Raw genomic sequence first — 13,458 nt, 5'->3', positions numbered from 1 at the left:
CCTCCCAGAGAACCGGAGATAGAGATGATCTGAGGCTGACCGCTTGGATGGCAACATACTAACTTCCTCTTCCTGTAACTGCATGCCAACAAGTTCATACAACCCTTGGTTATGCGCATGTCAAACTTGATTATTAGTGTATAGTTAATTATTTCAATGTACAGTGTTAAATCATTCATTCTCCAGTGTATAATGTTCCATCACACTGTCTTGGTGTCGTCTCATGACATTTTTGGAAGACAGAAACTCACACACGGTAATAAATAATGTTTATTTCACAAAAGCATTGAGAATAGTTCAGTCGGTCGTCGTACAGAGAAGCCAAAAAGGCCTATTGGTAAGATCTGTGCTACAAGGGGAAAACAGAGTGCAAGTCTCGTTCTGAAAAGTAAAATGAAGGTGGAGAGATGAAGACAGAAAAAGTGTGGAAACTATGACCCTATCTGTTTAACGTTCCTTTACAGCAGCTATTTGTTAAGCTAGTAAATCTGAAGGGAGACACATACTGAAATTATTCACAATGGGTGTCCACTTAGTAGCTTGTACACACCTAGGGCATCTTACCGCTTCGCACACTTAAACCCAAACCATATGCAGACATCCCAAACACTGACATGCTTCACTGTTTCTCAGTCTTTCCTCTTTATAAAGAGTCTGTACAGGTCATTCACAACACACCCCTTCACTGCTGAGCACAAGACAACGGGATCAAAGTAAATCCACTTCATTAGAAAAAGGGACCGTCCAATTGGAGCAGCTACAGTTTGGCAAGGCGTATTAGGGGGTGGAGCTTGTTTGATCTTGCATCCACAGCAGGGGGCGGGGGGTCTGGGGGAGGGGCTTTATGGTGGGGGAGGGGCTTTATGGTGGGGGAGGGGCTTTATGGTGGGGGAGGGCATTAGCTCCAGTCTCAGGGGGCCATCCAGAATGGCATGTGTGGCTGATGCTGCTGCTGATGCTGCTGCTGCTGCTGTGTTTTGGCTCGTGGGGGAGGAGGAGGGGGGCACCGGTACCCCAGCGTCCAGCCTGGAGAGGCAGGGGGAGGGGGGCCCCCGGGGTTACCTGCCCCCGAGAGTTTGGGGGTGGAGTGATCCTCCTCTTCGTCCGAGGAGTCACCAGCGTATGCCACAAGGCCCGCCTTCATGCGCTTCACTGAGGGCTCTGCAGGGAGGGGAGGGGGAGGGGCAGAGAGAGGGGGAGGGGAGGGGGAGAAAGGGGGACAGGGAGATTCGGGAGAGACAAGGAAAAAAGACAACCACAGACCGACAGAGACAGAAAGACAGACAGGAGAGAGCACAGCAACCAGCACAGCAACCAGCACACGTTTCAAAGAACGACCGTCAATAATCAATAGTCAATAACACATTTTCAGGGAGAGATAAACAGTTAATGGACAGCATTGTGTTGGCAGCAGCAGTGAGTTAATTAAAGGAGTGAAGGAGGGGCATGGGTCAGCGGCAGCCATTGGTCGGTGGGGAGAGGTGGCGGAAGAACCATCCAATCATGAGGCGGGTCCAGAGAAGAGCCGTGCCCCACCCACCAATCAGCATCCAGTATCCCCCAAGAGACACATGAAAGAGAAGAAAAACACAGAGAAGGAGAGAAAACACAAAAAAGAGAGAGTCTTGTTAGTGAGAGGTGGCGTAGGCCAAACAGACACTCCAGTCTGATGACGTCATCAGAGAGGGGGGGGGGGGGTAGTCCGACCCCCAAAACAACCCTGAGCCTTGACACATCTGAACTGATAAAGGAAATATGGGGACATAGGCAAGACTGATGTGCCTTTCGGCTCTAGTGCTCACACCTTTCCAACTCTGTGAGATCTGCACTTGTGCCCACGGTTAAGAGGGCTGTCTGTTCAGAACGTTTGAAAACCTAACTGTCAGTTAAGCGAGAGATCCATTCCTCCTGCCGCTGGAGCTGTACCAGTGTTCACGTCGCATCAGTGTGAAGATAACGTGCCATTCTGCATGCAAACTCTTTCTTTTTGAAACACGGCATGAAAAGACATTTGAAAGCTGCGGCTGCAGCCCAGACAGCCAGTGCTGAGCTCTGCTCATGATCATACTGTGGATCCATGGGCCAGGTCCACCTCTACCTCACATCCTACATCAGACGGGGGCAGAGAGGGCAGGAGAGGGCAGCGTGCTGCCTGACCGGGGGGTAGGTAGACAGAGGGGAGGTGGGGGCTGGAGGGTGTGGGGGGCTGGGTACGGGACAGACATCGTCCCATGCCAGAAAGGGTTGGGCGGGGGGGTGAGTGGACCTGGGCTGGGGGGTGAGTGGACCTGGGCTGGGGGGTGAGTGGACCTGGGCTGGGGGGTGAGTGGACCTGGGCTGGGGGGTGAGTGGACCTGGGCTGGGGGGTGAGTGGACCTGGGCTGGGGGGTGAGTGGACCTGGGCTGGGGGGTGAGTGGACCTGGGCTGGGGTCAGAGGCGTCCCGGGGGTGAAGCCCTTACCCAGGGGGCCATGAAGCGGCCTCCTCTCCTCCGCTGCGGGCCGCACTCCTCCGTTCATGGGCATGGGCGGGGGCATTAGCTGCCTACTGTGGAGCAACAAACAGAGAGGGTCGGTCAGGTCAGACGTCACCAGACACAGCTCTCACAGAGGGGCGGAGGAAGTGACCTCAGAGGGGCAGAGGAAGTGACCTCAGAGGGGCGGAGGAAGCGACCTCCGTTCCCCCGTCAGGAGTCAGCACGTACCTGTCCCTCTCCCTCGGTGGGCTGGAGGAACTCTGGGGCGGGGGTCCTGAGGCCTCTGGGGTGGCCACGGGGAAGCCTGCACCTAAATTAGTCATATGAATGGGTCCATGCTATGAGCAGAAAAACACACAGGCATATTAGCAGACATCCTTTCCTATGTAAGCCCTCACCTGCTATAAATAGATGTGTATGGAGACTTTGTAACTGTAGAAACAATGTGGTCTGCCATACGATCCCACAGAAAAAGACATGCCATGTTTTGAATTTCACAAGATGCGGAAACACCTACTTGTCTGTTTTTCCCACATTGTACTTTGACAAGCATACCAGCGAGATACAAGGCTCATATTTTTGTTTTAGACATGTCTAATACATGCAAAACCATCAAGTTAGGTATGCACACTGGTGGGGAAACGGGATTAGGTAGTTCCAACAAACAAGTAATATAAATGTTAGCTACGAAAATATTCAATATATGGAAAGGGGGGGGGGGGGGGGGTGAGAGAGAGAGATGGTCACCTGGTATCCCAGTAGGCCGCTGTCTGCCTCATCTGGGATCTCCTCTGTGAAGCGTCTCTTCTGCGGTTGATTGGCTGAGAGGACAGGAGGCGGGGCTTTAGGCAGAGCAGCTGCAGCTGGGGGGAAGGGAGCGGGGGGAAGAGCCTGGAGAGAGGCACACAAGCGTCATGGAACACACACACACACACACAAAGTTCCTCCCATCAGGGACTGCAGTATTACAGCCTTACCTGAGGCATGGAGACCGGGGCGGGGGGGAGGGAGTACTGAGAACCTAGAGGAGGGACACCTGTGGGGGCACCAGGGGGTATGGGAGGGGGGACTGTGTAGGGGGGTGGGACAGGTTGGGGCTGGGGTTGGGGTGGGGGCACAGGCATGGGGTAGCCTGGCTGGAACCCCGCAGGGGGGTAGTACTGGGGCTGGGGGGGCATCCCGTTCACCACCGGGGGCTGGATGAAGCCTGGGGGAGGGGGGGGGGGGGCGAGAGGAAGGAAGCACATGTCAGCGTACATCCAGCATCGTAGAGAATCCTTCGCTTGCCCATCGTAAACTGCGCCCCCCACCCTCAGTGCACTCTGAATGAGGAGAACATGGAGGGCAGGTAGGAGACACAGCCTGGGCTCTGTACCTTGAGTAGGCATCATGGAACTCATCTGGTTTAGGAAGCGGGAGTATTCTGCATGGACCTGGAGAGAGGGGTGGGGAGACCGACAGAGGAAGAGGGGAAGAGAGTGGAGGATTCAGGTTGTTTACCGTTTTATCTTTGAGGCAGGTTCTATTGAGAAACCCTTTTGAAAATGCTTGATGACAGATACTTACTGTCTGCAGGAGGTTTTCACACAAGATCTTGGCTGCTGCAAGACCCTCCGGTTTGGGATGACTGGTTGGAGACAGGAGGAGACACAGAAAGGATTGAGGTATACATCATCACACATCCTGGTACAGCCTCCAACCACATTTCTATTTCTCAATCTGACCCGACACAGTCCTAAGCATCTAGTCTCCCCATGGGTTCAAATCCCTGCACTTTTTCGAAAGCCAAGCGCTCACCTGATATAGATGTACATGGGTTCGAAGGCCTCTCGTCCAGAGGCAGGCTCCAGGCAGCCAGAGCCGCGGCCCCGCAGGAACACTTTGGCTCCAGTCTCCATCTGGATGTGCTGCAGGTAGGAACAGCAGGGGCCCTCCACCCTGTCCTTCACCGTGAAGCCCTGGATGGCGTGTTCCAGACCCACAAACAGCTTGTCCTGCACATAGTGCATCTGCAGGGAGGGAGCAAGGGAGGGATGGAGAAAGAAACAGACCAGAAAAGTGTTTTTAAAAGTCTAACAAAACGTATCCCAGAGGCGTTGCCGGCATCGTGGAGGATCTCCTGTGCTGAGGCTCTCACCCCAGACTGGAAGTGAGGCTTGTGGTGTGTCATGGGGGGAAGTGATGGGGGCGAGGGGTTCTGGTGGTGGTAGATGACGGTGGCGGGGCTGTAGGAGGAGGACAGGGCGGTGGAGGTTGCCGTGGCAGCCTTCACCACACCGTTGGTGATGATCTCCTTGATCCTGTTCACCGCTCCTGGGAAGAGGAGAACAGCGGCACGTTACCCTGGTTACAGAGCTCTGTAAACACTATGTACATTCTAAGACTATTATACTACTATTATAATTGTTTTTTATTGATATCTATATCTCCTATTGATGATATTGTTGTTGTTACTTTGATGCGTTTTAATGTGTCTACATGTTGGGCGCCGCACAACAAACTCAGAGGACATTAAAGGGTTCTACTTCTTCTACTGCATGAACCCACAGACCCACAGCAGAGTCACATGACCCACAGCAGAGTCACATGACCCACAGCAGTCACATGACCCACAGCAGTCACATGACCCACAGCAGAGTCACATGACCCACAGCAGAGTCACATGACCCACAGCAGTCACATGACCCACAGCAGTCACATGACCCACAGCAGAGTCACATGATCCCACACTAAGATTGAGGAACAGCAATAGCTAAAGGACGAAGGAGAGGAGGTACTGACTGTCCACCAGCTCCCTGGTCTGGCCCTGGACATGCAGGTAGAGGGGCCTGTCCCTGTGGAGAAGCAGAGAGGACACCACCGTCACAGATCAGACAGGCTTTACTGTACACACTGTACATACAGCACAGGATCTGCTGTTTAGATACAAGTAACACACCGTGCCCAAGGACACAACATCATTTGGCACAGCCGGAAATCGAACTGGCAACCTTCTGATTACTAGCCCGCTTCCCTAACCGCTCAGCCACCTGACTTCCTGGGTGATCTGTAACACCTTGAAGCTTCTGAAAGGCCAGTGGAGGCCGAGTTGTCCCTGTGATCAGTGGTGATCGTCTGACTGAGGAGATACTCACCCTGGTAACGCTTTGCCCTTTTCTTCTGAAGCCATGTAGCGCCCCCTGGTGGAGACGGCTGCGCCGCTAACTCTGCTGATCTGCACGGCAGTGGCGACAGAACGTAAACATACAGTTACACACACTTTTACACGTTTGAATTAGAAAATACAGTTTTTGCCTTCACATCGCTGACTGATGAAACTGTTTTTTTTTTTTTAAGAGAAAGAAGCAATATATAACAGCAATATATAACAGCAATGCTATCTCGTTTTAAGTTATTTAAGTTAGATGAATCATCTTTGGAGGACAGACCTCATCCTGTGTCTGTCCTCGGGTCAGCAGGTTTCTGCAGGCGAGAGGGACATCGTTGATTTCGACCTCTGCCACCACCAAGTCATCCTTTGCTTTCATGGGCATCTGAGGCTTCCCCATACCGACAACCTGAAGGATGGAGAGATAGATGGAGAGAGATAGATGGAGAGATAGATGGAGAGAGATAGATGGAGAGAGGGAGAGATAGATGGAGAGGGATGGAGAGAGGGAGATAGATGGGAGAGAAGTGGATGGGTTACAGCGTAGGATTGAGGGAGGCAATGGTAGGAGGAAAGATATGGCTTTTGTTTTAACAGCCTCACAGCACCCATCACAGGACAAGACAATTCTACCAATCATAGGTGTTGCTTACGCATAGGAGGTAAGAGCTACGATGTTAAGACCATCGATGTTGTGACTCGAGGTCTTACCTTGTCAGGAGGACCAGAGCTTCCTATCTGAGAGGGCTTCAGTTTCCCCTTGGCCACCAGCATGGCGTTGATCTTTGCAGCCACCGCAGCGGCGGCATCCAGAGCCCCGGTAGGCGCTGCCTCCGCTTCTCCCATCCCCCCTGAACCCGGCCCGGGCTGGTCCCATTTACTACGGCGACTTGGAACAGAGGAGAGAGAGGGGATTTTATCACTTGCTGTCGTTACACTGAGCTAAAATCCCATCTAGGTCGCATATAAATGATGGGTGGTAACGTTAGACTTGAATCAAGTAGCTAGCCTAAGTTAGCTACTAGTAGCTAGCTAGTAGTATCCAACTATTTGATTAACTTAATAGCTAGACTAGCTAGTTACGGGAGGTATCGTAGGTAAGCTATATCAGTAATAAGGTTACACTTAGCATTGACATCACTTGGACAAATACATTTGACTAGATAGCTTCCATTAGTAGTGTGGCAGTAAATGGGTAGCTAGCGTTAACCCATGTTATTACAACAACACTCCGCCATTATATGCGCTGCTGCAGCTGCAAGCTAGTGTTACACACCACCCTATCTTTATCAGTTGCATTCTTAAGACAGTATTTTATCCCTCACCCGCCGTTTTGTGTGCCACCAAATGACATCAATATCCTGTTTATAGTTAGTTAGTAGGTTATATTGGAAGTAAATGCGCTGGAAACTCCACCCGTCAACCGAAAAAAAGCTCGATCAGACTGGTGTTGTGGAATATTTTGCTTATGAAATTGTGTTATTTCCGTTTCCGGGTTTGTGGCAGGAAAAGGGGACGGTGTTGTGAATACTTTCGCATCCTTTGTATTGCAGTCATCAAAAGGCTATCTCTCAAGTTCATAATCAGTGCATATTTATTTCCATTTAATTATTATCAAATCTATGGAGGATATTTCAACAAGTTTGAAAATGTATTTGGAAGAAAATTTCACTTTTTGAAAAGTTATGTATAAGTTATATTTGCCCTGAAACTACAACTGGGTATCCCTAGCCCGTTAGCCCGTTTGTCCAAGAGACTTGTATTTACGTGAGTCATTTTGAATTTGCATCCACCAATCTCTGTAGGCTATGATATTGATGTGATATCAAATATTGATGGTTATACCGGCAGCCAAGGAGGACTAGGACCTTTAGTACCGAGAAGTGGCGCCGAGGGGCGCTCAACACCAATGTTAATACCTCTGCAAGAGCATCTGCAACACGCACCAATTAAAGAAGCAGAGAACTTGCTTCTTTCGCCTACCTGCCACCCAGGTGAATTCTCAGAGGTGGTACATAGCGTCCACGATGTCGGTTTAAACTTTCCATACCTCTAGAAAGGACCACGTGAATTCTGGTGTCTGTGTCTCGTTCTACATTGTGGCTGAATCAACAGGTAAGATCTCTCATTTGTCATTTTCATCATCACAATGCACGTGCAGCGTTTGGGGTGATGTAAATGTCGCATTGTTTGAATGTGATACTGCTCCTGCATCATGGCCACAACGCGCAAACTGCTGCGCAAATGGGCAGCGTAGCCTTGTCAACTCTGCTTGGGTTATAATGACTGTAATTGTTATAGGCCATTCCACTCCTTAAGAAAAACATGGACATGTCATTGATGACTTTGCTTTGTAAGTAAAGACCGTTATGTAGCTTGATTTTAATTCAAATTATGTAATTTAGTACGATTTGATATTTGGCTAGGCTTGGCTTAAATGAACTGAAATGTGCATACTGTGTCAGAAGATGCCATACTGGTAATTGTTTGTTCATTTCTTAGCTGTAGGTCTGTTGGTCTCACAAGTTCTCTCATGTCCAAGTTCAGGTGAGAGAAACTCATGAGACTAGCTAGCTACAACCAGTGATGACTGCATGTTTTCCCACCGTCAGTCCCAGGCCAGACCCAGCAGCTGTCCTCTGGTCCTGGGGCCTCATCATGAATAGCCCTGGGCTAAGAATATGCAGTGAAAAAGCCTAATAGAGAAACAGAACCTTTGGCCATAGGCTCCCAGGTCCTGCTAATGAACAGGGTTACTAAGAGCCACTCAGGCAGGTACAGGTGTACAGTTACTGGCCACACAGGTGCACGGAGGTACAGCAGAGAGGTGCTGGTTACTGTGGAAGGTGAGAACGTTGGGGGTGGGTTCGGGGGGTGCACCTCAGCAGACTAGAATTGCCTCCTTGGACTCTCACATTCACGGTGCCTGAGGTACTGGTGATCTCCAACTAACTAGAAAACCCAGACTACACCACAAACCCCGATAAAATCCTCAGTCCAAATGAAAAATTGGTCCTATCGTGTCTGACAGTTAGGCGTGTTGGAAAGCACTCACGGTCGCAGTAGGTTGTTGATATATTTTTCTGTTAGTAGTTCAGTAGTTAAGATTTGCCTTGTGTTGGTGTTGACAGAGGGTGAAGTGAGGCCTACTCTGACGGTGGAGCCGTTTGACGGGCAGGTGTACGCTCAGGACACTGTCACCCTGACGTGTCAGTTACCTGGCCACCCAGGCTGGACTTTGTTCTGGTACAAAGACAGGCAGGAGACAACACCTGTTCAGGTCAGTCCTACAGAGACAGGGAGGTGTCTGCTGTAGGGACAGGAACACCTGTCCAGGTCAGTCCTACAGAGACAGGGACACCTGTCCAGGTCAGACCTACAGAGACAGGAACACCTGTCCAGGTCAGTCCTAGAGGGACAGGGACACCTGTCCAGGTCAGTCCTACAGAGACAGGGACACCTGTCCAGGTCAGTCCTAGAGGGACAGGGACACCTGTCCAGGTCAGTCCTACAGAGACAGGGACACCTGTCCAGGTCAGTCCTAGAGGGACAGGAACACCTGTCCAGGTCAGTCCTACAGAGACAGGGACACCTGTCCAGGTCAGTCCTACAGAGACAGGGACACCTGTCCAGGTCAGTCCTAGAGGGACAGGGACACCAGTCCAGGTCAGTCCTACAGAGACAGGAACACCTGTCCAGGTCAGTCCTACAGAGACAGGGAGGTGTCTGCTGTAGACTTGGCACTTCTGGTTTATAAAAGTAACATGCATGATTGACATTCCTTAAGAATGATAATGGATTTCAGACCACTGATTTTGACCACAAAATAAATGCTCTTTTGAATTAAACACAGGTTAATTACCATAAGGCAAATAAAGAATCGCAGTTCCATGAATGTGAAGGTCACAGGTACGTGGATGTGTGTGTGTGTGTGGATGTGTGTGTGTGTGTGTGTGGCGCAGGTACGAGACTGTGCTGGAGGGGAAAGCAGTGCGGTCTACAGACTGTGGAGGAGCTCTCTCTCACACACAGGCCAGTACTGGTGCCGAGCAGGAAAGGGAAAGCCTGTCCACTTCACTGAGTACAGTGAGCCAGTCTACGTGAGTGTCATCGGTGAGGGCATGAGATCACGATGGACAGCGACCAGGAATACGTCATGCTTTTTGTGCTCAGGAGGAGTTACCTTTTAATTCCTTTGATGGGTTCTTCTTCCCAGAACTCTTCACCTCCGTGACTCTCGTGGCGTCTCCGTCCCGCGTGGTCAAAGAGGGCGGGGCACTGAACCTCACCTGCCAGGCCGTAGTTAACGACCCGTACCACGGTCACAACGACTGGCTGCCCATGGTTGTCAAGTTTTCCTTCCTGCAGAATGGTCGGCCTGTTGGCCAGGAGTCCGACATGATGATGTACTCCATCGCGAGGACCCAAACCAGCCATGCAGGCAGCTACAGCTGTGTGGCCAGAGTAGGCAAGGTCAGGGAGAGGAGCCCAGACACACTCATCAGCCTGGACAGTGAGTAAACAGTCAGTCAGTCACCACTGCCGGTGTCTCGTTAGTTGACGTCCGTAGAGAGGGAAACACCTAGTCCTAAAGAGAAATGTACCCTCAGGTTTTTCTTTTTGAGGAGGTAGCTGTGCGCTGCCTTGTGGGTTGAGAGTAGTTTGTTGTGTCGTGTCCTGGAGCGTGTTGTCAGACGAGTCTCTGACCTCTTTGCTCCTCAGACCTTACGCTCCATCTGGTCATCTGCTTCGGGAGCGTTCTCCTCGTCTCTGTGGCCCCGTTGGCGTTTCTCCTCAGGCGTTATGGACCCAGACGTAAGTGGCAGGTGTGAGCAGCCTCGATCGCTGACCTCTCTGAACCTCTGTTGTGCTTGTTGGTTCTCACAGTGTGGAGGCTCCGACGCTGGAGACAGGAGGAAGAGATGCGGCGCGGAGAGTCGAGTGCAACGCAGCAGCCAGGAGAGGGGGTGACGTGGTGTTAGCATGTGAGGCTCAGTCCATCTGCTTCCTGCTGTGGGCTTCTTCTTCTACACCTTTGGGGATTTAGTTTTTAACCACCAGGCGGCACTACAGTGCTATTCTTAGCATCAAGTTGACTTTGAAATAAAATGATCACTCAGCTAGAAGGGATTTTCAGACTCATCCAGTCATGAAGTGATATATAAAGTTGTGTGTTGGTACGGAATTGATGCCGATGGGTTCATGTTCATTTGAGGTTTGGAAGCATTTGTTGTGTAGATTACCTTCTCTTAGACGAGCTCCTCTGTAACTCACATGAGCTAAGTTGTCACGAGGGTCAGGGGTCAGGGGAGCCTTGTCGCCCGACTTGACGGGGATGATTGTTTATGGTCAGTGTGCTGAGAAGGTGCGACAGGCAGGGAAGCGTGGAAAGAGAGAGAAGCAGTGTGATGAGGGAGGGAGGGAGGGAGGGAGGGAGGGAGGAGGGAGGGAGGCAGGGAGAGGAAGGGGGGGAGGGAGAGAGGGGAGGGAAGGGAAGGAGGGAGGGGAGGGAAGGAGGGAAGGAGGGAGAGGAGGGAGAGGAGGAGGGGGGGAGGGAGGGAGAGGAGGGAGAGGAGGGAGGGAGAGGAGGGAGAGGAGGGAGGGAGGGAGAGAGGGAGAGGAGGGAGAGCAATGCAGACATGGCATATTTACTGTCTTCTCTAGTAAGAGCCCATGTGCGAACTGCAGTGCGTATGTAGGTTTATGTAACCTCCGGCCTTCAAGGCACAAAAGCCTAGGACTTGCCTGATCCTGGCGGCTGACACAGAAGTGTGAAGATGGGCGATGTGGCGGGGAGGACGGAGCCTCATGTCGGGGGTGCCATGAGGTGAACAAAGACACACTGTCTGTTGCCAGATTTGAATGTTTGCTGTCAAACCAGCGATTACGAGTGGGGGATTTGGAGCATGTTTTCTTTGCGCCGTGTTCTCCATGTTTGTGGGTTGTGTTGCCCTCAGGCTGAGCCTTTGATTCTGTGGTCACGGTATTAAACAGTGATATAAGTAACGATGTGTGAGATGTTTTGGCCTTCATGTTAACGGTGCCACAGAGTCTCTCCTGGACTTGTGTGATGATACTCTCATCTTGGGTTAGGGTTAGTAATGTTTTGGGGTTAGTAAAGATTTTTTGTGACCAGAACGGCTCTGTCTTTTTTGATCAAACCAATACGATGTCAAATGGGGAAAAAAAGGACAGAGGCAAAGAAGAGAAGATGAGAGGAAGAGAGAGTGATTGAGACAGGGAAAACAGATGGGAAGATTGAATTTTGGAGGAGTGAAAGAGTACAAGAGGAATCTTTTTTTTGTGTGGATGTCTGGAGAGAAAGGGAGCCTCTCATACACCTCACAGCTTGAACTTGGCCCGGGCTGCGGCCTAGTCTCGTCTGCACAGCAGGGGCCTTTCCTGAGCAGCCTGCCCAGGGGAGGGGCACCTGCTTCAGCCACAAACACTGGTCGAGAGGAGGTTCTAGAGGGTGAAGGGGGGCAGTTGGATGGAAAGACACTCAGAGGTTCCAGGAAACGGTCTTGTGCTGGATTTATGAAACGCTCAGGTAACAGAGAGCAACGCTCCCGAAAGAAAATATTTGTCTTCTCGCCCTCCCCGTGGACGAGAAGAGACAAGGAGGACAGCGGCCATCTCGGGGCGAGAGGTTTCTGCAGAGCAGGAGGACAGACGTTATGGTTGGAGCAGTTCTGCCGGCGCTGGTAACTACCAACACAAACGCACAGTTTATGGATTGGCCAGCCTGTCGACTGAGACAATATTTTCCACCGGTTTGGTTGGGTTGGACAAACACAACGTGTTTGAAGTTTATCAAACACTCAGTCACCCCAGCAGACCTGAGGGAGAACTTAATCATTTGATGTATGGAGTATTAGAATATACAGACACGTCCTCACCCCCAGCCAGGATGCGGCCAACACTTGACACTTAACTGCCACCGCTTTTAATATTCCCACTGCTGCAAAATGTCTTTTTTGGATGAGCTGCATCTTTACATAAGTTCAGCCCTCCATCTTCTGTCATTTTGGTATGGGCTACGGCTCCAAAACACACCAAACCACCAAGACAACCGTCACTTTCTGCGGCACACAGATGTTTGTTCTATCTCAGCTAGCTAGATGCCTGGCCCCTTGTCTGCAAATGTTCCCTGCTCGCTGCTGCAGAACGCACAGTTGACTGAGAGTGTGTGTGTGTGTGTGTGTTGCATCAACCTAAACAGCAGAGGCGCCCCTGCTGTGGGGCCGCCCAGAGCGCTGGGTAGTAACTGGAGGGAACGTTTCGCTCCGAGGTTGCCCAGGTAAATGGAAACACATGGAGCCGTGGTCTAAAGGCTGCAGATTCAGAGACGGGGTGGGCAGAAAGGGCTCGCGTGCCTCTGGTGCACGGGCCTCGTGTCTGCCGTAGGAGAAGCCTACCTACGCCCAGGACAGAAATAGCTTATTGTCCATCCGATGGCCCAGTTGGTGTTCCTCTCCTGGGTGTTCACCTCTTACCACCACGATGAGATGTTGTGATTTATTTGTATTTTTGTGGTGGAAATTCTCTTGTGGTAACGCCATGATTTACAGAACCTTTAATGTCCCAACTAGATTTGGATATTGGTGTGCGTAGTCCGTGATAATACACTGCAGCGGGGTGGTCAGATGGCTGAGCGGTAAGGGAATTGGGCTCTTAATCAAAAGGTTGCCGGTTCGATCCCCGGCCGTGCAAAATGATGTTGTGTCTTTGGGAAAGGCACTTCACCCTACTTGCCTCGGAGGGGGAATGTCCCTGTACTTACTGTAAGTCTCTCTGGATAAGAGTGTCTGCTAAATGACTAAATGTAAATGTT

The 13,458-nt window shown here is 51.0% G+C and overlaps 3 protein-coding genes across 6 annotated transcripts in view; 2 read left to right on the top strand and 1 right to left on the bottom strand.

Moving 5' to 3' along the window:
• The window catches only part of LOC134023658 (NADH dehydrogenase [ubiquinone] flavoprotein 1, mitochondrial-like), a 4,538-nt gene extending 4,338 nt beyond the window's left edge, over window positions 1-200 (top strand). Inside the window, exon 11 of the mRNA XM_062465938.1 lies at window positions 1-200. This exon is cut by the window's left edge and continues 63 nt beyond it. Within this exon, the coding sequence (XP_062321922.1) occupies window positions 1-33 (33 nt within the window). The 3' untranslated portion in view covers window positions 34-200.
• A 52-nt stretch (window positions 201-252) lies between these two features.
• Window positions 253-7,105, bottom strand: khdc4 (KH domain containing 4, pre-mRNA splicing factor). Of its 4 annotated transcripts, none has more exons than XM_062465934.1 (14): window positions 6,950-7,105; window positions 6,336-6,513; window positions 5,905-6,033; window positions 5,611-5,690; window positions 5,258-5,310; window positions 4,614-4,789; window positions 4,274-4,485; window positions 4,043-4,103; window positions 3,852-3,909; window positions 3,454-3,683; window positions 3,224-3,367; window positions 2,705-2,814; window positions 2,462-2,547; window positions 253-1,161 (listed from the first exon to the last, which is right to left on the bottom strand). In XM_062465934.1, exons 1-14 carry the CDS (start codon window positions 6,976-6,978, stop codon window positions 911-913), a joined length of 1,797 nt encoding a protein of 598 aa, XP_062321918.1. In that variant the 5' UTR covers window positions 6,979-7,105; the 3' UTR covers window positions 253-910. The 4 variants fall into 4 exon arrangements, 3 of the variants coding, with proteins under 3 accessions (XP_062321918.1, XP_062321920.1, XP_062321921.1); XM_062465936.1 differs by having other exon boundaries at window positions 969-2,266; window positions 2,421-2,547; XR_009930792.1 differs by having other exon boundaries at window positions 1,101-1,161; window positions 2,705-2,786.
• Window positions 7,106-7,865: 760 nt separating this feature from the next.
• On the top strand, window positions 7,866-10,595 carry LOC134023767 (low affinity immunoglobulin gamma Fc region receptor III-like). Its single transcript, XM_062466131.1, has 7 exons — window positions 7,866-7,977; window positions 8,127-8,171; window positions 8,756-8,904; window positions 9,587-9,737; window positions 9,841-10,137; window positions 10,347-10,450; window positions 10,512-10,595. The coding sequence occupies exons 1-7, from the start codon at window positions 7,950-7,952 to the stop codon at window positions 10,593-10,595; spliced, it is 858 nt and encodes a 285-aa protein (XP_062322115.1). The 5' UTR covers window positions 7,866-7,949.
• The last annotated feature ends 2,863 nt before the right edge of the window (window positions 10,596-13,458 follow it).

The sequence above is a fragment of the Osmerus eperlanus genome, chromosome 7 (assembly GCF_963692335.1).
Source record: "Osmerus eperlanus chromosome 7, fOsmEpe2.1, whole genome shotgun sequence".
Lineage (NCBI taxonomy): Eukaryota > Metazoa > Chordata > Actinopteri > Osmeriformes > Osmeridae > Osmerus > Osmerus eperlanus.
This window is presented reverse-complemented; position numbering and strand designations above follow the sequence as displayed.